General features: G+C 45.1%; 2 protein-coding genes across 11 annotated transcripts in view; one reads left to right on the top strand and one right to left on the bottom strand.

Annotated features, from left to right (window-relative positions):
• Nucleotides 1-9,588, top strand: part of radil (Ras association and DIL domains) — a 26,937-nt gene extending 17,349 nt beyond the window's left edge. For 4 of the 6 annotated variants that reach the window (XM_035636035.2, XM_035636034.2, XM_047333897.1 and 1 more), the window contains 7 exons: nucleotides 1,610-1,782; nucleotides 2,103-2,253; nucleotides 2,976-3,208; nucleotides 3,796-4,141; nucleotides 5,496-5,635; nucleotides 7,006-7,145; nucleotides 7,340-9,588. In XM_035636035.2, coding sequence (XP_035491928.2) covers nucleotides 1,610-1,782; nucleotides 2,103-2,253; nucleotides 2,976-3,208; nucleotides 3,796-4,141; nucleotides 5,496-5,635; nucleotides 7,006-7,145; nucleotides 7,340-7,439 — 1,283 coding nt within the window. In that variant the 3' untranslated portion in view covers nucleotides 7,440-9,588. The remainder of the gene's footprint in view (nucleotides 1-1,609; nucleotides 1,783-2,102; nucleotides 2,254-2,975; nucleotides 3,209-3,795; nucleotides 4,142-5,495; nucleotides 5,636-7,005; nucleotides 7,146-7,339) is intronic. The other 2 variants (XM_035636036.2, XM_035636037.2) reach the window with 2 other exon arrangements.
• A 57-nt stretch (nucleotides 9,589-9,645) lies between these two features.
• Nucleotides 9,646-22,947, bottom strand: foxk1 (forkhead box K1). 5 transcript variants are annotated; one of them, XR_004794100.2, is made up of 10 exons: nucleotides 22,499-22,947; nucleotides 18,691-18,906; nucleotides 15,225-15,423; nucleotides 14,550-14,696; nucleotides 14,152-14,345; nucleotides 13,713-13,885; nucleotides 13,301-13,558; nucleotides 13,004-13,177; nucleotides 10,565-12,477; nucleotides 9,646-10,438 (listed from the first exon to the last, which is right to left on the bottom strand). XR_004794100.2 is itself a non-coding variant. In XM_035636039.2 (10 exons), the coding sequence occupies exons 1-9, from the start codon at nucleotides 22,945-22,947 to the stop codon at nucleotides 12,245-12,247; spliced, it is 2,043 nt and encodes a 680-aa protein (XP_035491932.1). In that variant the 3' UTR covers nucleotides 9,646-10,895; nucleotides 12,225-12,244. The 5 variants fall into 5 exon arrangements, 4 of the variants coding, with proteins under 4 accessions (XP_035491932.1, XP_047189854.1, XP_035491931.1 ...); XM_035636039.2 differs by having other exon boundaries at nucleotides 9,646-10,895; nucleotides 12,225-12,477; XM_047333898.1 differs by having other exon boundaries at nucleotides 12,225-12,477.
• Between the last annotated feature and the right edge of the window lie 19 nt (nucleotides 22,948-22,966).

Below are 22,966 nucleotides of genomic sequence, written 5' to 3'. Positions count from 1 at the left end.
CAAGCTGAGACTCTCTCTCACACACACACACACACACACACACACATTGACAATTGATTTGAAACCCGTCTGTCTGTCAGACTGGCTAAAACAGGTCCTGAGGTCGACACACGTGATGCCGTCATTCCGTCGGTCTGTGCACGTAGTGCGGCTCCTCGTCGACCAAGTGCACAATGTCACCATCTCTACGACTCTTGTCGCACGCTTCGTAAAGATGGCTCGCGATTTTAAGGTCGTCAGATCGCCCCCGCTTCCCATCCTGCGCCCCGCAGACAGATTATAGCGCTCCGTTTGTTTTGAAGTGCTGGTTCGAGAGTGTCTCCGTGGCTTTTCTGTATCTAAAGGTGAGTGTGTTTTTTGTAAAACCAGCTGCTATGAAGCATTATGACACCTTTGCTAAGAGGTTAAGCGACGTCTGGTCTGTTTGCGATGCCTCACATGCAGATTACTATGCCCAGACATAAGCCTATTACAGAGGGAGTGTGTACATGTGTGTGTGTGTGTGTGTGTGCGTGTGTGCATCCAAAACATATGGCTGAAAATTTGAATGGTTATGTGTGAGCTGTATTAACATAGTGCTGCTCATTTATTGTCTGTCTGGAGCTTCCTGTCATGTCTCACTTTCTGTATTAAACTGAACATCATCATACTTCAATATTTTCTTTTGGTCCAGACAAAAGTTTACTGAATTAACGGTCAACTATTTTTGATCATCGAATTAATCCGTTCAAGTAGTTTTTATGAAAAAAAAGTAAATATTCTCTGATTTCAACTTCTTAAATGTGAATATTTTCTGGTTTCTTTAAGCCTCTATGACATGAAACTAAATATCATTGGTGTGTGGCATTTTATGGATCAAACTACCAGAAAAATAATCAGCACATTAATCGATTATGAAAATAATCGTTAGTTGCAGCCCTAATCTCAAGCACCAATTAAAGTGTCAAGTGCCGAAAGCTGGAAGTAACTGACTAGTTTCATAATCATGTTTAAATATTTCTATTGTAATAGCTCCTGATGTATTCTTTTTTACCTGAGTTTGTTTTTGCAGTAAGAGCCCCGAGGCTCCGGAACACCCTGCCCCAGGAAATGCGGCAGCGTGCGTCAGTAGCTTCCCTTTTTAAATCAAACCTTGATACATGCTTTCATCGAACCGCACTTCCTGGTTTCAGAAGAGCTTAGAAGGGCATTATGGGCTTCAGGGAGCTAATGCACCCACCGACTGACCAACTCTGGAAAATCCAGCGCTGGCAAATACTAGATTTAAAGTTATTGCCTCCTTAACCTGCCGCACAGAACTTCCCCCAGTTGTGCGTGATGTGATGCAGAAAACAGAAGGGATCAGGCAGAGAGCGAGAGGAATGCAGGAGGTTTGTTGTTTGGCGCACTAGGACACAGACCCGGTCGGCTGAGCCTCTCTGCACCAGTCGCTCTGTGTCCAGTGAAGAGGAGGCAGCTGGTGGCTGCTGCCATCGTTTCATTGACTTCTATAATATCTACTCAATAATTAATTAATGCCTCTTATTACTGCACAATGCGCACAGGAACATGCAGTCTCTTTTATACAGTGTGTGTGTGTGTGTGTGTGTGTGTGTGTGTGTGCGTGCAGGTCCGTCTCGGGGCTGGTTCCAGCGCTCCAAGGTGCTGCAGATTCAGGCGTGTTTGCGGATGCTCATGGAGTGGGCGAGGAAATCCAGTCTGGGGCACCTGGCCGACAAGTTCTTCACCAAACTCAACAGCGCTGTGTCCATACTGGCCACGCCCCCACAGCAGCTCACACAGGTAACACACACACACACACACACACACATACACGCACGCCCCGCGCACGGCTACAGTCCTATGCAGAATTCTATGTGTTGTATAGTGTATAATATTAAGATTAGTTTCATCAACTTGAACAACAGAGACAATCTGATACACAATCCTGTCGTCATTTGAGTAAAATTAGCGGAGAACAGGAACACTTTGATTGGCCGTAATCACACAGCCACTAACAACTTGTGACTGGCCACAAATTGTCTTGCCGTTGTTTGAAGGCTTTCACAAAAATGATTATTAATTTGATTTCATTTTCCTACACTCCGCCCCCCCCCCCGCAGCTGAGCTGGCGAGCGTTGTCCAGTGAGCACTCGACTCTGAAACCGGTCCAGCTGCACAGGATTCTCACTCAGTACCAGCTCACAGCAGAGATCGGCCCCGTCCCAGTGTGGCAGCCCAGCAGCGAGGACGAGGCTTACATATACAGAACAGGTACGTGTGTGTGTGTGTGTGCGTGAGTGAGTTTATTATTTTTTTTTGTAGCCAATAGAATTGATAAATTCTATCCTCAGTTTATTAGGTACACTTAGCTCAAAGTCATACAGTCCAACACAGCAGACCTCCAGTAAACCGGACCTTCACGAAGGTTATAATGTTCAGTTTGTGTTCAAAAAAATTGAAAACATTGTTAGGTATTTCTAGTATTTTGTCCGACCCATTCGCAGTACTTTACTTTCTGACTGGTTCCTACTTACCAATCTGGCTTCTCCATCTGACACCAGTAATAAATGACAGTCACATGTCCTAGTTTCATTTCAGCTTACATGGTTGCTCATCATTTGCTCATATTACACCTCACACCTCAAACACAGGATGCTCAGGTTTATTAAAATCGGGTTAAGGGCTGATCCAGATTTTCCGAAACCTGGATATGATGTTTACACCTGCAAACGTACAGTATACATCTGCGATACGAGTGGGCTTGTAAAAACTAATTTGTGTTGGCTCAAACTTTAACAGTGAAGTGGTTAAGGGTGTGTGTGTGTGTGTGTGTGAGAAAGCTGCAAAACAGAAAGAGTGAGAGGCTGATGGAGCAGGTGTACAGCAATCCTGTATCAGGCCTTTAATGGTGTATGAGTGTATACAGTACGTGTGTGTGTGTACTTGTGTTAACGTCAGCCTGTGTGTGTGTGTGTGTGTGTGTGTGTGTTCAGTGGACCTCCTGGAGAGCTTCGAGAACCACCCTCCCATCGTGTTGCCCAGCGCCGGGTTCAGGGTGGACCTGGACAGCGAGTGTGTGGAGGACAGCATCTACAGGCAGCTGCTCTACGTCCGCCACTACCTGTGGGGGCTGCGCGCCAAGACGCAGTCGCACGCCAACGCCGCCGGCGTGGTGCACACGCACTCCAACGGCACCAACACCACCGCCGACTGGCCCGACGTCCAGGTCACGAGACTCACGTGCAAAACATTACGTACCGCTGCCGCATAGCGTCAAACACACACACACACACACACCTAGCATAGTGTAATCCAGGGCCATGTGCCTCAGCAGCTGTGGTTGTCGAGGAGGTCCTCATAATCCCTTAAATGAAAGACAAGAACCCCACTACTCCAGCCAACACACACACACACACACACACACACACACACACACGCGCACACACACACAGAAACCTAGACATGGTTAAATCATGGTTAATCTGATTAGTCTTTAGGCTGTCTAATTAGTGGGAACGGCTGACTAGACCATAATCCCTAGTTTTACTGCACCCTCATATGTACACATACAGGCGCACACAGAAACACGTATACATTCACAAATATTGCTTTGGTGTAAAATCTGTAAACGGTCAATTTGTCTGTAAAAATTATTATGCGTTCACCAGCGAATCATCTCTAATTTAATAGACCATCAGAGAAATATTTCTCTTTCGTTTATGCTTTTTTTTTTTTTTTTTTTACATCAATTTAACGTTTAGTCTCGGCCCCGGCTTCTCAAGTCCCTTTCTGTCCCTCTGTCCCGACACACAGAGGGAGCTGTTGCCTCCGGCCCACAGCAGCCCCCGCTCCGGGGGTCCCGGGGACGAGGCGGCGGCCGAGACGGCGGAGGAGAGGGGACGGGACAGACCCCCGGCCCAAACGCCGCACACACACAGCCTCAGAAGGAACGGCACCGTTCACCACGCGCGGACCGCAAATCCCGACCCGTCCTGCCTCTTGACCCCTCCCAACACCCCGCTGTACCCGGAGGGAGGGGGAGGAGGAGGAGGGGGGCATGGGCCGATCATAGGCCCCAACACCCAGACCAACGGCTGCGGCAGCAGAACTGTGGCAGAGTGTAAGAAGAGCAACGGACTCATCGCCAACGGACTGGAGGGTAGGCGGAAAAAATAGAGACAGGAATTGGACAGAATAACAGGAGCTCAGGAGCGGTGTGATCGAATCCCGTAGAGAGAGACACACACACACACACACACACACCGCGAAACATGGTCAGGATCATAAAGTTGTATTTAAAAAAAAGAAGAAAAAAAAAAGAGCATCCTGTTATTTTGTCCACCCCCACAAATGTGCAGCCAGATTTATAAACCTTGCAGGTACATATTATACTCACAATTATTAGGGATTCACTGATCCAGAAATTTAAAAGCCACATATCTCACTGGGATAATTTTTAAGGAAGGTAACAGGGAGGAGCCAGGGTTTTACTGTGGCACTAAAAAAAACCCAGCCAGTCAAACAACAGTGAAACTATTTTAATGTTAACGAGCCTCATCGTGGCCAATAACCGGTCCACTATTACTTAATCACCCTGTTTTGGAGAGACGGATCCCTACACAGTATATTAACAAACAATATACGGCACATTCTATGATACATAGTTTTTTTTTTAAGTGTTGGAATCAAATTTCCACTGAACCGGCTGGAACTCTAAATGCTAATATTTCACTATCATACACCGCAGTTTGATATTGTTTCTGTTCTGCGGCTCTGTTCGTCTTCATCTCATCTGCTCTTTCCACGTGGCAATTTTCAAAGACGGCAGGACAACATGCATTCTAGCCATGTGTTAGAATGCATGTTGCCAACTGCAGACAGACAGTGACATTCCTAATTCACTCGAAGCTGCATTAATCAATAACCGCGTACATTAATGATGCAATCAAAGTCAGCCTCTTTGAGCTCATACGATCGGTTTGACTCTCCTGATCGGCCTTGCTTCTCAACAGCTGATATTCCCACTGTCTGCTGGGCGCCACCTGTCAGGAAATCAAATTCAGCAACTAGAGAAGAATGTTGAACAATGATATATATTTTTTAATGTCTCTGGAGTTGTAAATCCCAACCAGAGTAAGAAGGAGAGACTTGAAAAAAATCTGAGATCAAGTTGCTGAACGTGGCCAATTAACTAAACTTTATTAGGTGGATCTTTGAGTGGTCAGTGTTTTGTGTCCATCTGATTGTTCTGCGGTTCTTCTGCCCCCTGGTGGACAAACGTGTCGACGCTGCTTCAAATCGGCACTTTGTCTCTGTGCAGAAACATGTTTGTGTGTGAAACCCCGTCGCTGCTTGTGTCTCAGTATCTGTGTGCGTCGCCGCTGCTGCACAGCAAAACCTCTCGTGTTTGTCCAACCCCATAGCGAGACCCTGTGTGTGTTTGTGTGTGTGTGTGTGTGTGTGTGTGTGTGGGTGGGTGTTTTTGTGGATGTGGGTGTCCGTGTCCTCTGCAGGGTGTATAAGTGGGTGTGAGTTTCCTTTCCCTGTATCCTCCCCTGGCGCCCCTCCCCTTCCTGATGACTTGTGTGTGGTGTTTGTAGTGGAACTGGACAAGGGACCCTACGGACTGGGCATGGGACTCATCGACGGCCTGGTGAGTGGACTTCCACCTGTGTGTGTGTGTGTGTGTGTCCTTCTCTTTCAAAACTACTCGCTTTACGACTCTTGCAAGCAGAATGAGACAAAGAACAACGACCAGATCCAAGAGATGCTTATTAAGAAAGAAGCACACATTGCTCTCCTTAGCCACCCTTCATCATTTTTTCTTTTTGTAGTCATTCCAGGTCAGTCCAGGTACATAAGAGTGAGGGTAGGTACGAAGGGGAACATGATTTCATACATGAAGATACACTTTTGATGATTGTAATGATGAATCAATGAAAAATAACACAGTATATTCATCTTTTCCCTCTACCAATGTCAAAAAAAGGGCCGAAATACAAATAAGCTTTTATTGCATAATATGTTACAACCTTGTTCCATCTGAAAATGTATATAACAAAAACAATGCGTTACCAGAAACCTAAATATTGATTATACACTGAATGAAATTAATTTGTAACGTGTTTATGTGGCCAAATATTGGATATTTAATTCTGTAGTTCACGTAAACTACTAATATGTAAAACATATACATATTGAGAAATTGCATATATATACATCCAGAAAAAAGTACATTGTTGAGCCCTTTGGAAAATTGTATTTTCCGCAACAGAGAAGATATATTATATGTTGTATCATTATCGTTTTATATGACAGCATCCAGTCAGTCATTGATAACTACTTTGAGAAAACACACAAAATACCTTATGAACTTACAACATAGTAATGTGCTCTACTTGATTCATGAAATGTTTATATTCTTTACACTGTAAATGCCAAACGGAAGAAAGCGTTGCCGTCCTATATTCCACTCAACCCAAATAATCTATTTTTAAATGTTCCCCTCCTGAGGCGGTGATTCTGAAACAGTCTCAGGCTTTGTATTGGAACACGAGTTAAAGCTTCATCACAATATTATGACGCCGAAAATCAGACGCTGACGAGCATCATATCAGATTGTGACGAGGATTTATGCGAGCAGAAAATACACAATGATGAATCCTGATTTGAGAACGGCCGTGTGAAGTCCATTATTTTTGAAAATTGGAACATCTCAACATATTTGTTGTTATACTTCTACCGAGGCCACTGTTTATTCTTTGATGCATGTGTAAAAACCTAGTTATTGTTTGAAACGATGAGTTATTAATTTGTTCACCAAAACGTTTGACCGTCGAAGGATGGAAGTCGAAAACAAAAGTGCCACGTTCTTGTTGTAGCTTCTCCACAACTGTGTTTCATGACGATGTTTAGACAGTTTAAATCGAGACCTTCCAGCGGACGAGAGAAACCCATCTCTTCCATCACCGGGGTAAATATTGATTTCTGCACTCACGCTAACCACCTCTCTCCCTCCGGCAGCACACTCCTCTCAACGCTCCGGGCATTTACATCCGGACTCTGATCCCCGACGGACCGGCTGCCTCCGACGGCCGGCTGAGGATCGGAGACCGCATCCTGGCGGTGAACGGCACCAGTCTGATAGGAGCGGACTACCAGAGGTACAAGCTGGTTGACATTTACACGGATGACAGAGTTAGCAGTCGTCCGATTGATTACTCGGATTGATTTGGCGCGAGCCCAGACAGATGACGCCCCTTTTCGTCTTTACTCTGTCTCTGCTGAGTTCGATGTAACGAGACTCTCTTCCTCCCCCCCCCCCCGTCCCCTTCTTCCTCCTGTGTTTTCCACGCAGCGCGGTGGACCTGATTCGCCTGGGAGGAGGGCGACTACGTTTCCTGGTGGCCAAGTCTGACCCCGAGGTTTCGGAGAAGATCAGCGCCTCCTCCTGCTGACCGGCTGAGAAAAAACGCGCACACTCCAGGAGAAGTGATGGGATGCAGATGTGTGTTCCGATGAACAGAGTACACACACTACCCCCCCCCCCTCCCGATCTGGACACGCGCTGCATGAAATACAAATGCGGAAACTGAAGTCAGCACAGCACAAAGCCCAAGCCAATCAAACTGGAGATAACGCTCCATGACGCCACTCCGCGGCTGCCAGACCAGACCTGCCTCCCCTCACGCCGGCCCCTGCAGGCTCCGAGTGACGGGCGAGATCTGTAAACCCACCGTCGAGACGTCGAGAGGGAAGACCGCCGCGGGGAAAAGTTGCCTAGTCGTGAATCAGTGTTCGATGTGGACGAGGTTCCAACCGGCCAGGGTGAAGTCTGAAGTGGTTTAAAAAAGCACAGTAGATGAATAGCAGGGTTCTAAAGTCTCATCGGTCAGAACCCCGGAGCATGTTTGTGCACACTGGACTTTTTTCCCGCCCCGTGTTTTAGAAAAATTTGTATTAGTAATGAATTAGCATGAGGAACCCAGCGACACTTCTGTGTGCTCGTCCCAACATGGAGGTTGTCTCCACGTTCGTCTTGCACAGGGCTTTTAGAGCGGAATGTTTTATAAACCCGTTTGCTGGTAACAAAGAAAACATTATTACGGTAATGCTCAACTCAACAGGCTTAAACCCGCGTGTGTGTGTGTGTGTGTGTGTGTGTGAATGAATGTTGACTCTGAACGTCGCCTGAGGCCTAAAGACGTCCAAACCCCACATTTAACCTCATCATTGAACTTAACCTCCACTGGGGAGAGAAAAAGATGAAGTCACACACACACACACACACACACACACACACACACACACACACACACACACACACACACACACACACACACACACACACACACACACACACACACACACACACACACACACACACACACACACACACACACACACACACACACACACACACACACACACACTCGTGAATATACGCTGTACGTATCCGGTTGAGGTGTAAATAATTGTAAATATTTAACACTCACTTGGACTTGAGAGGAAAAACGGCATTTTGGGGAACGTTTTTTCCAGAAGTATCATTTGATCTGTTGTTACTGAAATCTACCGAGGAGGAAAGAGAGAGAGAAAGAATCGTAGATGTGGATTGTGTAATTTTTCCAATCAATACAAATATGGGCTGCGTTACCATTCACACGGGTCGTTAAAGGGTCACTACACCTAAATGACAGAAGAAAAAGAAGCAGATTTTGGTTTTATTAAACTTAGATTCTGAGGCTACATCCACATGACGACACTTTAGTTTTGGTCAAACCTTTTTAGTTTGAGAACCTTGAAAATCACCCGCACTCACTTCCTGATTGGTTCTCGGATGCAAAAAATGTTGCTCCAACTCAACTTCGCACCGAGAGAAAATCAAATCCCTGCTCCTTCATTTCACCATTGCCGTTTCTCGTTTGCAGTATTTTTTTCTGTGACTAATGGGGTGTGTTAGTACGGACGGACTTCACCTCAGAATACCGAGCTGAAGCCGGTCTTCTGGACGGAGATAGTTTTCAGTTTTAGAACGTGGATGTAGCCTGAGATGTGCGTCGGTGAGATGCCCAGGATCATCAGAGCATCAAGAGCAGTGACCCTCGGTGACCAGACCTTTCTGTGGGGAGAGGAAAACACCCCACAGCTGCAAAGGAAAAGTATTTTCATGCTGATAATCCGCTGATTATTCCTAAATCAGTGAATTAAATCATTCAGTCTGTTGAATTTCGAAAAGCTTTTCTTGTCCAATCAAAAGACCAAAGCCCGGAGACTGGAGTGTAACCAGTAACATATTTAACTTGACTGATTGATCGACTGCACTTATTTCAGGACTAATGGTTTACATTTTTGTGGGTTTGATTATTGTTGCACTGTCTTTTTCATTTTAATTTCAAAATGATTCCACATGTGAAATATTCTGTTTCCTTTTCCCCATCAGTTTCATTTTGCTCTCAATTTCTGATTCTGTTCCTGACTTTGCAGTTTTGCATTTCAAGGTTTGTTGACCTCAAGTCTGTCTGTTGTTCTCTGGTCATTATTTATACTGTAAAAAAAAATAAAAAATGATGGTACTTATTAATAAAGACTGTTGGATAATTGCAATGTGACGGACTGGAATGTGACCCAACATGGCCGACAACAGAGAAGACAAACAGAACATTTACTTCAAGGAGGAATTTTAATTTGTGCTACACATTTTTTAACAAATCACAAAAAAACAGAAACATTTAAAAATACATATACTTCTCTATTTCCAGAATGTTTAGGTATTGATGACAGCTGTTTGTTTGTTTTTTTACATATAGCAAAATATTTTGTTTTTTCCAAAACGAGAAAAAAATACCTTCTAAATAGCTTTGTCATTTAGCAGATAGAGCAGCATACAATCATTACGCATCTTTTTTTTTTTTGTCTAGTTTTTTTTCTTTTTTCTAATGTGCAACAACAATCACTGAAATCTTGCGCAGAATTGTGCCTGATTACCAGCTGAACATGAGGCGCCTGTGAGGACGTTCGGAAAAGCTAAAGGTAGAGTGAGAATGAGAGGATGGAGGGGGGGAGAGAAAGTGCTCATGAATATCTAATGAAGTCAATGTCTGTGACAGGAACTGCCAACATGATGCCTCTGCAGAGGCTGAAAAGACGGAGGCTGCTCGCTGAGGACGGGGAGGGATGGAGGTAAAAGAAGAGAGGGGATAAAAACTAAAAATTAAAAAAAAAAAAAAAAAAAGTAGAGCAGAACATGGAAGCGAAGGAGCGCTGAGAGTAGAGAGGATGAGAAATGTACCATGAAGAAAGAAAAACAAGACAGAATTCTTTTGTTTTTTTTGTCATTTGTTGGTCCCGCCCCTTCCCCTGATAAAACTGATACACAGGTCCACTGACGCAACGTGAGTGTCACCATTGTAGTGTTGCCGATCATGTGCCGTTAAAGAAGCGCTGTGTTAACGATCTAAAAAAAAAGAAAAAAAAAAAAGGTAAAGCTTTTCTTTTTTTCTTCTAAAGGTTAAAATAAAATGACGAAGAAGAGGAGAAAAAAACTAAAAGTAGAAATATTTAAGGCTTTAGGGATTATTACGGTAATGCTTCGCTGTGCCGAGACAGAGCTGTGGGCACGGGCCGTTTCACCTGTCCTCTCACCACTACTGACACAACACAAACAACAAATTAAAACAACAATCAGTTTGTCTACATTAGGTTAGCTCCACTTCAATCAACTCACGACAGTTGCCTCCTTGTCTTTTTCGTTGCTTTGATTTTTTTGTTGCTCTGTCCTGTTGCAACTTCACTGCCCAGATTGTCTTGATTCTTCTGAGGAGCTTCGCACCGATCAACCAAACTGGGCTGAAGGTGAAGCAAGCACTGCAAAAGCTCTTGGTTTGTTATTCCTCGATTTCCTCTCATCTTTTCTTCAGCAAAAAAAGAGAGAAAAGAATAATAATAAAAAAAAAAAGATACTCTCTCTTTTTGTGCTTTACAGAGAAGACGAGATGCCTCACGTTCACATCCTGATCACGGCCTTTATATTAACATCTCTCTGATTTCTTCTGTCTCCAAGGATTGCCGTATGAAGAGTACAATCATATTCTTAAAGGGGCAGTTAGCGGGTTTTTTTTGCAGAAAGCTCCTCCTGTTTCTCTCTTTGTTGTTGTTGCTGTTGATGATTTTACTGCTCTGGCCGGGCCACGAACCCGCGACCTCGGGGTATGTGAGATTGACGCGCTAACACAGGTCTCTTAAAGGGGCAGTAAGCGATTCTGGAGAAAGCTTGTTTCTCTCCTTGCTGTTGTTGTTGTGATGATACTGCTCTGGGAGTCCGACGCACCATCCACTAGGCCAAAATTTCGGAGTTGCAGCGCCGCCCACCAGCACGTCTCCTAAGGTGTCGACGAGTGACGTTCACAGACTGCACTCGCAGTGTTGTGTGGTGCGGTCCGCACCATCCTTATGTTTTCCATCTACGGAGCCTGGGCTTGGGTTAGGGTCACATAATAGCGTCAGCTAACGGCCGGTGAGGAAATATTCGCAGATTTTTACAAAACGTGTATCGATTTAGAATCGCTCACTGCCCCTTTAAGGTGTCCGCGAGTGATGTTTTCAAACTGCACCGAAAAAGCACAGAACCGACAGCTAACGGGCCGTGAGGAAATATTTGCAGATATTTATTTAAAAAAAGAAAAGGTGTATTGGATTCAGATCGCTTACTGCTGCCCCTTTAACAGTCCGCCAAGCCCCATCGACCTGGTCTGCAGTTAAACCGTCCGCTGCCTTTCGCTCCACAGTTTCTCCTGTAAATTCGGGCCAGTGAATTCAGGCAGTGCAGACGAGGCGAGTTCTTTGGCCTGAGAGTGATAACAACGGATGAATCTGATCCATCAGCAAGCGTAAAGGTCGTATGAGACATTAGATATTCTCCAAACATTCACAAAAGGTAAAAGTAGTGCCAAAATGATTTTATGCATAATGCTTTCATTGAGTTTAGTTTGTTTGTGAATGGAGGATTACATTATATCTTTTTTTTTTTAAAAAGACTGTAAAGCTGAAAAAGTCGTGATTTTTAAATTCAGAATGCATTTGAACGTTTCCATCTTACTGTCGTCCAAAATATGTATGTTCCTTACAATTTAATTCCCTTCTGAGGAAAGAAGCTGTGTGTACATTTTTGGGCCGTGTCGGCTGCAGTCATATCAAATGCGTATAAGAGGTGAACTGACGAGGAGAGGCTGTCCGTTGGGTACCTGGTGAGAAGGCCTGGGTTCTACTTCCAAGGGTCGTGGGTTTGCGACGTCATGGCGACGATGACGGGCTGCTGGGCAGACGTGAGCTGATGCTGAGCAGACTCAGCGCCGCCCTCGTCCTCCATCTTTGGCCGCTTGGCCTGGGGTGCGCCGGGCTGCTCGGCTAACGTTTCTGCACTGGGCTGTCGGCTCAGCAGCACCGGAGGGGAGCTGGAGGCCTGGGCAGCCAAGATCTGGAGAGGACTGTTCAGCCCTGGGAGGGAAAAATGAAGACAGAAGGGGGGAGTTGTCGTAAAAATCACTACGCTGAATTGACATTTTCATTAGGTTCCACCTAAACAGCCGTGTAATAAATCCCGCCTTCGCAAAGCTTGTAATGTTCCGTTTGAGGGAGGCACTGATCAAATTTATGGTAATTTTTGGAGGCTGCAGTTTCTACTGGTTTATCAATAAGTTGTAGGCTAAATAATAGAAACCTCTGCATAGTCTGTAGAATGCAATATGGTTAGAGCGCACCTGAAAATACAGCCAACGAAAACGACCGTAAACATGAATCGGCTCCTAAATACTGCCACGCTAATGGTTCTCTAACTCTGTTTCAGATAAAAGATTATAGTCTTTATTTAGGCAGGATTTACTGGCAGAACTGTTTCATACCTAATCAACTGACACTAGAATATATATATATATATATATATATATATATATCTCTTTTATCCCCATCTTAGAAGGCATTTACCGTCACTGTGAATTGTCAGTGTGTTCAGCAGAACTCTTACCAGACGCATTAGCAAGGCTGGTTGCTGTGGCTACAACAGCAGTGGTGTGTTTGCCGTTCTGAGTGATGGGGCGAACAGGAAGTTGATGTAAACCTGGAGCCAGGTTCCGTCCATCCCCCCCCTGAACTGCACTTTCCACAGTCTGGATCACACGCTCTCTGTTCAGTTGGGGGTCTGAGAGGGGGGGGGGGGGGGAGAAATCATTTTGGGTTTCATACGTGGTCAAAAACTAAAATAAAAATGATCACAGGAGTGCACATTTTCTTAGGGAAAACTCTCGGAAAGAGATTCACACACCTCTGAGCTCGCTGTTGCCCTCTTCTCCTCCGACAGAGGGGGCGCTGTAACCGTTCGGAGGGTTGGAAAGCGGAGGGGCACTGGTGACCACCCGCATCATGGTGACGGAGGACTGGGGAGCGGTCTGGAGCAAGTGGATGGGCTGGATTTGGCCGCTGCCACTTGCGACAAAAGCGAGCGCTTTTCCCGGTCCGGTGGGCAGGACTGTCGGGTGAGGGGGGGCGGCCATGATGACGTGCTGAGCACTGACTGGAGATCCTACGCAAAGACAAGAGCCACACAACAATGTCACCTGTGTCATAGTGTGTGTGAAAGCCTTTGCTTGTGTGTGTGTGTGTGTGTGTGTGTGTGTGTGTGTGTGTGTGTGTGTGTGTGTGTGTGTGTGCGCGCGCGTCTTTATATGCATGTTTACCTGGGGCGCTCTGGGAGTACCTATACTCGGGTACAGACGCCAGTTTGTTGGCCAGCTGTTCGTGGTGGTCGTGGGGGATCGGAGAGCCCTCCCTGCTCAGACACTCGGGAGTCTGTAGCCCGCTGGATGTTGGAGAGAGGAGCCCCTGGTGCGTCGGAGATGCAGGGGCACTCCTGACAAACGAAACGGACGAAAGGAGGGAGAGACCGAAAAAAAGAAAAAACAATTAACACAATAAGAGACTTCTAACAACACACAACGGCTCCTTCACTGCCAGCACCTTCCGCTGAAGATGTTCAGACTTACTTTGTTCTATCCAATAAAATGACAAGCCAGGAGCAGAAGCAGAGAAACAGGAAGAGCAGTTAAACAAGTGAAACCCAAAGAGACAAGAGCACGTGTGTGTATGCATACACACCCATGCAGAGTCCCAACTAACCTCGAAGAGAGGGGTCCGAAAGGCGTCCTAAAGCAAGCCACCCCCCTTTGCCGTCGTTTCCTGAATGCTTGCTCCACCAACTTGCTCTCGGAAGCAGAGTCCACGCGCCAGAAGCTGCCTTTCCCGGGCTCGTCCTGAGAGCGGGCCACTTTCAGGAAGTAGCGGTTGAGCGACAGGTTGTGTCTGATTGAGTTCTGAAGGGAGGCAAGAATTAAAAAATAGATCAAGTCACTTACTTTGAAAGAAACAAAGTCTATCTTGAGAAGAGCTTTTAATAAATGAAGAGTGCCCCCTACGACATTCCAGTTTAATCGTTCTGCTCATCCACAAAATACCTTCTAAAATTATACAAACACACAAATCCACTTAATCACACAGTTGTGTGAGCAAGTACCTACCTGCCAGCCCTTGTCTGCAGTGCGATAGTAGGGGTAGTGTTTAGTGATGTGGGCGTAGATGCCACTAAGAGTCAGCTGTTTGTCTGGGGCAGAAGAGATGGCCTGGACGATCAGCTGTGCATAGGAATACGGAGGCTTGGACTCATCCTGGACAAACAATACACGGGTATTGATGAAAAAAACACATCCGTAAACAGATATAGGGAAAAGAAAAGTGTGTTTAAAGCTGAAGACAAAGGAAATTTTCTTAGGCTAAATCGATGCTGCTACGTTTTCGTTTTAAAACTAAAACAATCTCCGTCCAGACGAGTATTTTCGCTCCATATCGTCATCGAACCTCGTCCATTCTAACTCAGCGGAAAACGCATATCACGTACGCGGGGAGCATGTGCGTACCGGTGTAAACAGGGAGCAGATCGTCTACTCTGCAGTTGGTTGCTTAGTTACAGGAAGTACGACCAACGAGAAAAAATAAAACAACAGTGAAAAGTAAGAGCAGGGATTTCTGTTCTTGGAGTGACGACGAGGTGGAGCTAGTCACTTAGAAGAAAGAGTTTCTTCTCCGTTCTAGGACACAACGTAGCAGCAGCGATTAAAAATAAAACCGTAGTAATGTGGATGTTTTTGCCTTAGAGGCAATTAGCTTTAGGATAGTGTTCCCACTCGGGCAATCACCTTGGGGCTGTCTCCGCCGGCCGACTCCCCCCGCTGCTCACTGCCCCCGCCTCTCTGCTCAGCAGTGCTTCGCCTCTGCTCAGAAACGGCCTTGGCAGCAAATTCAGCTGCTAGCTGGAGGTCGGAGGTCACGTTGCGTCCATAGCGATACCCTGACGACCCCGCCCCGCGTGGACTGGCCGGACAGGAGTTGGGGACACTGGAAAAAGAGAGGAGTCTGTGTTGATGACTTTAACGTGATGGTTTCAAAGTTTTAAAAGAATGGGTAATCCGTAACAACACTGGTCACAGCTCATACAGTCAGTACATAGCTTCATAACAACACTTGGACTGGAAGAACTGGGGATGCTAAGAATTTATGTGTCCCGCTCATTCTGGACACACAAACATGTTGTAGTGGAGGTTCACCTTGATAATGGACGATGAGTATGTTCAATACTTGTCGGGCGTCATCTTTACCCTCCCAGTGTAATAATCCACTTCGAACAGGCCTTTTTTTCACCCAAATACACAACTAAAATGAATGATGAACACTTCCCAAGAATTATGAATAATTTACAATACACATTAAAACTATTATGTTTTTGTGTGACCCAAAGTACAATTAATGTTAAAGAAAGAAAGAAATTCACGAGACGGAGCAAGTAAGGCTTTGCGATTCCAATTCCACATTTCAGTTTCAACAGTTCATTAAATACTGTATGTCCACTGTAAAATTATAAAAGCGCTTATCTTATTCATCATTTTCAGGAAATCTTGTTATCTTAATATTATTATTAGTAGTAGTAGTAGTATCTTAATCTTGGCAAGAAATAAACAAACTAACTTTTTGAAAATGTAATTGTCAAATCATGTACAATAAAAACATTTGAAAATAAACTAAATGTAAATATTGAATTGAATCTTTTCGAGATAAATGTAGTATTACAGTCTAAATAAGACAAACACACACGTACACACACACACACACACGTACACAAGAGCTAAGTTTGTATAATGATTACATCAACAACAATGAGCGCAAAATACTTAAAAAGCACGTTAATTATTAACTGGCTTTTTATCTCTGGCTGTTGAGGGACGGAACAAGAGTGAAAACCCAGTAACTCATTACACAACGTGTACACCTGCTTCTGTTAGTAGAGCAAACACCGGTTTCTGGGAGAGTCAGCGTGCTTTGATTTGCCTTTGGCAACAGAGACGCATAGATACACGGAGAGAGGGAGAGAGAGAGAGAGAGAGAGAGAGAGAGAGAGAGAGAGAGAGAGAGAGAGAGAGAGAGAGAGAGAGAGAGAGAGAGAGAGAGAGAGAGAGAGAGATTGATTTGATTTTTAAAAACACAATGTTTATTTTAAGATTTACAAGAGAACATCACGGTCCTCTACAAATGAAATGAGAAAAAAAAACATACAACAACAAAATAACAGAAAACCAGAATAAATCAGGTCATAAACACAGAGTGAAAGATGAGTTCTCCCTCCGTCACTGAACACACAGCCGTGGTGAAGCACCACTGATTCAAAAACTCTTGCATGTCGTTCATCAGAGAGGAACCTGAAAGCCACTCTCACTCTGGCTCTCACCAGAGACACGTACATGTGTGTCAGCGAGAGAGAGAGAGAGAGAGAGAGAGGGAGGGAGAGAGAGAAGATGTTTGTATTTTTTGGCTGGGGAAACTAGGCGACAGGCTCTGTTTTGTAAATGGCTCAGTGCTGCAAAGCGAACAAAGACAAACAGAAAACGTCAGACGGTGCTCAGGGATTAAAACATAAATTGTACTCTACACGCATACATTACTATTAAAAGTTGCGAGTGCCTCCAATAGGGAGCACGGGCTGTTGCTGTTGTTGTTGTTGTTTTTATTACCTAAGCATGTCACCCCCTCTTGCTTCTGCACAGGGACCAGCATATAACAAGAGGAATATAAAGTAGAGACCTTTTCACTTACCAAACAGGAAAAGTGACTCTTACCACCCTGTGAAAAAGACACTGTTGGTGTTTAAAGTGGGAGCACGTGCTGTTGCACAACGCTCTCCCAGTGATCGTGTTAGAAGTGAGCATTATTGAGGAAGGTGACAGAAACAGTCTGCCTGAAAAAGGCCACAGTGTGATAGTGAGATGTATGAGCAAGCGTCTTTACTCTCTTGTGTTGTTGTGTGTGTGTGTGTGTGTGTGTGTGTGTGTGTGTGTGTGTGTGTGTGTGTGCTCGGGTGTGCGTGCGTGTGTCCACATGTGAGAGAACAGGAGCTGAGGGCTGAGTGGAAGGGGGAGCTCTGAAAAGGAAACCACGAATGGACGGAAAAAACGGCCCGCAGGCAAAACAATCTGCCCGACAGCCAATCACACGCCTCAAAGCTGCAGCCATCCCATATAAGGCATGCACACACAGGCCGACATTGGTGGGGATGTATGATGCGGATACAAACGCGCGCCACCAGAGGGCGCACTCTGCGGCGCGGGACCCTCCAGTCCTACATGCGGTATATACAGTACAGTTATAGAGCAGTGATTTTTAACCATGTGCGAGCGCAGCTGCTCAGAGCGCAGGTTTCCGTCGCCACAGAAACACTGCAGGAGCTGGGGAACCCTTGAACACCCTCAACCCAACAGAACGGATATTTTCCTTTAAGGCCAAATAAAAGCAGAGCCCTCACGTATATTTGCAGCGCCACACAGATGACACACGTGGACAAACATGCACAGACCCGAGATAAGGAGAAAAAGTAAATAGTGCATATAATCTAATAAAACAAAAACACGGTCATAAAGGGTTTGTTTTGTAAAAGTGATTCTAGTCTAGTTCGGTCAGGTCAAATGTCCATATTTTCTCATGATTAATTACTTATCTGGTAGGTAAATATCGTACAGTGGTCTCTTGGTCATCTCACCATCATATTTTGAAAAACAAACAACCTCCTAAACCTCCGACTTTAAATAAAAAAAAATGTAAACTACATCTGACTCTGACACATCAACAGTTTGTGATCCTGGTGAAATTATAAAAAGATATTTTATTACCCTGAATTCATGATGTCTCATTCTTGTTATTTTCGTTTGTATGCATTTGTTTTTATTTCTTTTATACGTCAACTGATTTGGTGAACCCTTCTTTTATATTATTCTACTGTTAATTATAATAATACTTTTCATTCTATGTATTGATGCTGACATATACTTCACATATTTGTTAATGGTTTCATTTTTGTTGTTGTTTTCATTAAATTGAGGAGGAGTCCATAGCGGGGGGGGGGGGGGGGGCTCTTGACCTCTGTCTTATTGGTGTTATTATTAAATAATTAATATTAATATTATACATAAATACATCTATACATAAAACACTGACTCCTTCGGCCAAATCTGGACTATCTGCTACTGCCGTTATGAAAAGGGTATGTTTAATGCGTCGCGTTCGCATTCGTCAAGGTGCACATGTTGGTGATGTGATCAGTTTGGGTCTCCCCCTTACCTGATGGTGCCTGTGGGCGACGGCAGCGGAGAGCCAAATGCCCTGATGTGCTCCTCATGCTGCTGCACCGTGGGAATGCTGATTTTGAGAGGGGAAATGTGGGGCAGGAGCGGGCGAAGGGGAGGAGAGGGCTGCTCTTTCTCTCGGCGCTCCTCCGGCTCCAGGAGTGACATGAACTGGATTTTGATGACGGTACTAGGAAAACGAAACACACACCTGGAGAGCAGGACAGGGGGGGGGGGGGGGGGGGGGGGGCCCACAGATGGTCAGACAGAAGGTGAGAGAAAGTGGAGACAAAGTTGAATTAGTACATTCATGTACCTTACACGATGACTGACAAGTACGCATTCAAATATTGTGTAGTGGCCGGAGCTTTTTTTTCTTAACCGTAATTGATCACATGATCCTTCGTTGGTGAAGATGGAGACAACTGAAACTGAAGATTTTCCTAAACTTTTCCGGAGTTCAAGTCTGAAAGCAGCTTTATTGTCTTAAAACTCTAAAACTACTCGTCAAAACCCCGATTTCTTTTGCAACGCGCACACAGAACCCACAGCTTGCTGACCGTGCGGAATTATTCGCAGATTTTTACAAAACGCGTATTGCTTTAGAATCGCTTACTGCCCCGTCAAGTGCTCAGGAAAACTCAGAATTCATAATTTACTAATACTGTGTGACTGACAACTAAAGGGAAGACTATCTGCTGAGGAGGTTCATGTGATACGATCAAAACCTACAGAACAGCTACTAAATGGACCTTCTGGTGAGAGCCACCTACTGTCTGCAAGTACAAGGATATATATTCAAAATCGACATTAATATATATTCTAAGTTGCGTAACACGAGGCCAACATGGAACTTTTTAAATTTGAAATATCAAAAAATAAAATAATGACACTTAACCCTTAACCACGTGGTTTTGTTTATATCATGAACAGTATCTATTGTCAACACAAAAGTAAAAAAATAAATAAAAGTAGCACGAGACTTTCCACAAAGTTTTTCTCTTCTATATCGACTGCCTCGATAAAAACAAGGACAAGAACGTTCTCATCCTGTGGGAAACACTGTGTAAATAGTTTCTTTAGTCTTTGTGTTGTATTTACTGTTTGTTACTGTTTTTATCATGTCATTTAAAAGTTCTATCTACATGAAATACTGGGTGACTTTGCTCGGTGAAAGGTGCTATACTAAATAAACTTCACTTACTTAAAGTTGACCAGCAGGTACAGTACAGGCAGCAGGGTTGTGTTTTCAGTGTAGCCGAGTAAAATATTTGTCACTGCAACAACCATTTCATGTGCCCAACTATAGTGACTTGTGTCTATAAAAAAAGAAGCAGACTCCCTACTAATTCAGGGGGCGCTGAGCTATGGTACATGTCAGGCTCAGGCCTCCATATAAGGAACAAATGATTTAATATCCACACAAGAGCGCAAATGTGTTCTAAACAGTTGCAGACAGTCAGAGATAAATGAAGTGTTCCACCCATTCATTTTAACATGTCTCTTGAAAAAAATAAAAAATAAACTGCAGCTGCCAATCCAACACTAGATCCATGAACAAAGTGCTCACAGCTGTCTCCGACTGAAAGCGGGACATCCCCAACAACTGAGTGAGGTAGGAAAGAGGCCTGGGGCAAATATGAAAGAGCTCCAGGGTTCCTCAGCTGAGAACGAGGAAAAACAGAGGGACTGAGATTGCAAGGAAGGACTTCATCAGCCCCAGCTGTACGTCAGAATAGCAAAGAGAAAGCCAGTGTTTAAAAGAAGGCACATGACATTTTGATTTAATGCTGACTAGAAGGCGCGAGGAAGACTCAGATACAAAATGGAAGACAGTTCTGTGGTTCAATTCAACTTCTTTGCAATCACCCAACGCGGTGGTGGCAGCATTATACAAGTGTGGCTGTGTCGCTGCTGCAGGCCAATTAAAGGCTTGCACAAAACTAAAAGGGAGAATACAAAAATACAAACATCTGCTGCAGAACAATGACTTGTTGGGAAAAGATTTGTTTTTGCAACAAGCCAATGACCCCAAACAACAACAAAAAAGACAAATCTACACTAGAACAGCTTGTTAATAACAATGTTAATGTCCCGGTGCAGCCGAGTCAGAGTCCAGGCCTCCGTCCAACCCGGACCTGAACATGGCTGCTCACTCTGTGTAAAATTGACAGAAGAATCTAGCAAAGACAACTGAAAAGTCCAGATGATTTTTACAAAATAACAGAGATCAAAGCTATAATTTTTGTTTTAAATATAATTGTGTCTCTGCTAGTTTTTCCATGAAGGGGATTGATACTTGTTTTGTTTTTTTATATTTGCAATCAACTTTGATAACTGTTAACATTTGATAACATTTATTTATATCAAAGCCTTTGTGTCAAATCACCTAATTAAGCCAATGTGATCAAAAGTGTTGTAACTTATATATGCACTGAAATTAAAAGTTAAAAGTCTGAGTCTTCTGCTCCAACATTCAAACGCGTTCCAGATTTCAACTCCTGGAATCCTGGGACCGGCTGCAGGGGCCCAACACAAGACATGAAGTCGTGGCTGTGGCTGGCGATGGCCTTTGGCTTTGTGAAGTCTTGTGTTTACTCCATGTGCGCCCTGCAACGAGGATGTCATCTCAGCCTGCACTTCCTCTCCAAATGCCCGACACGCCCCCAAACAGTCTCCGACAGCCAATCAAGTGAGGATATGTGCACAGACCCCCCCCCCCTCCCCCATTCTATCCTGCTTCCGCCCCGCACCTCCCCGTGATTGACACACACACACACAACGGTCAAAGCATTCCGTTTCCAACACTGCTGCTGAATTACACGAACAAGGGAAGGAAATAATCAAAACTTGACAATGCTACAACAACAGTGAAGTTCGAACATACTAAAAAAAAAAAAAGTTGTTTCACCCGCATACCCCAAAACATTTTTTCTGAAGTTTCAATACAAAACAAACACACCTCCTCCCACACGACCAGTGGGATCAACTGTCAGGGGTACGTTTGTTTACATTGATGTTTACGTGACGGCGACACGCTGGTCGGCTAACAGCCTTTAACACGACTTACTTAAGCTAGCGCTGCCGCACTGTCAACTCACCAGACACGACGTTTATAACACACATTCGTGTGGAAAGTTCATGTATTTTATCAAGCCACTTATACTATGATAAAAAATAAATGTATCTGTGCGAAATATCAACCAGTGGCAACTTTACACACACACACACACGCTAACGTGCCTGTCGCTAGGCCAAATGAAGCTAAGTGTGCTAACAAGCTAAAACAAGCTAGGTCACGTCACAAACGTCCAGACAAAAACAGCGTGAACCGAGACGTCGGCGTGAATTAATGCGGGGACACGAGCCGTTACAGCTTCACTAATGTTGTGGGTGCGTTTATTTTCGAATCTGAATTCAACTGCTCCGATTCGTTGTGGTGTGGCGACAAGTTGTTGTCTCCCCTCGTTTGAATCGGTCTCGTTTAAGACACGGAGCTCGCGTGTACGTTCTGAATTATGTCCCCTTCAGGGTTGTTCTAAAAGCTCGTTAAAAAAAGTTTTATGTTACGTGTCCACTTAGTCAACGTGCTGTAGAAAGTTTTGCAAGTTTCATTTCACAGTAAGGTGTCCACCGAGGGAGGGGGCGAGGGGAGGTGGGGGGGGGGGGGGGCGACACACAAAATATAACACAACATCTGTTGCAAATGTGCCCAGTGCCTACTTTTAACGTTAAAGTTTAGGGGGAAGGTGTTGTTATAAGTATCCGATCGGCAGCGCGCTATGCTACCGGAGCGCACTCACTCTCTGGGCAGCAGCAGCGGCGGCGCGCCTCTCCGCTGGAACACCCCGTCGACGAACACGCCGTTCTTGCCCAGGCACCGGAGGGAGAAGCCGCTCGCGTCGTCGTAGGTGACCTGCAGGTGTCGCCGCGAGATGAAGCTCGAGTGGCCCATGTTGATGTCCACGGAGCCGTGCGACGAGTTGCGGCCCACGGTGACCGTCCTCTGGCGCATGACAAACTCAAAGTCCCGGCCCTCGAGCCTGGCGAGGGCCTGTGGCAGCGGCGAAGCGAGGCGCCCGGGCAGCAGCCTGCCGCCGTCGCTGCGGGCTTCCATCATCGGCGGACCGAGGAGGGCGAGCGAGGGCTGGTGGTAGACGTGCGAGGTCACCGCGACGCGCACGGGGCTGCACGGCGCCGACTGCAGGGCGAGCAGGGCTCGAGCCCCGGTGTCTTCCCGGTAGTCTGCCATCTTCTTTCGGAGGGTCAAC

This window comes from Scophthalmus maximus, chromosome 8 (genome assembly GCF_022379125.1).
Source record: "Scophthalmus maximus strain ysfricsl-2021 chromosome 8, ASM2237912v1, whole genome shotgun sequence".
NCBI lineage: Eukaryota > Metazoa > Chordata > Actinopteri > Pleuronectiformes > Scophthalmidae > Scophthalmus > Scophthalmus maximus.
Note: the sequence above shows the minus strand (reverse complement) of the source record. Positions and strands in the feature narration are given on the sequence as shown.

What these genes read in the sequence shown, in the direction of transcription:
- foxk1 (XM_035636038.2), bottom strand. Translation starts at nt 22,947, where the DNA reads ATGGCAGACTACCGGGAAGACACCGGGGCTCGAGCCCTGCTCGCCCTG. An exon ending in CCGCTGCTGCTGCCCAGAGA is followed by an intron (nt 18,907 to 22,498) that starts GTGAGTGCGCTC and finishes CCTGCTCTCCAG; the next exon opens with GTGTGTGTTTCGTTTTCCTA. An exon ending in GTACTCCCAGAGCGCCCCAG is followed by an intron (nt 13,559 to 13,712) that starts GTAAACATGCAT and finishes GTCTTTGCGTAG; the next exon opens with GATCTCCAGTCAGTGCTCAG.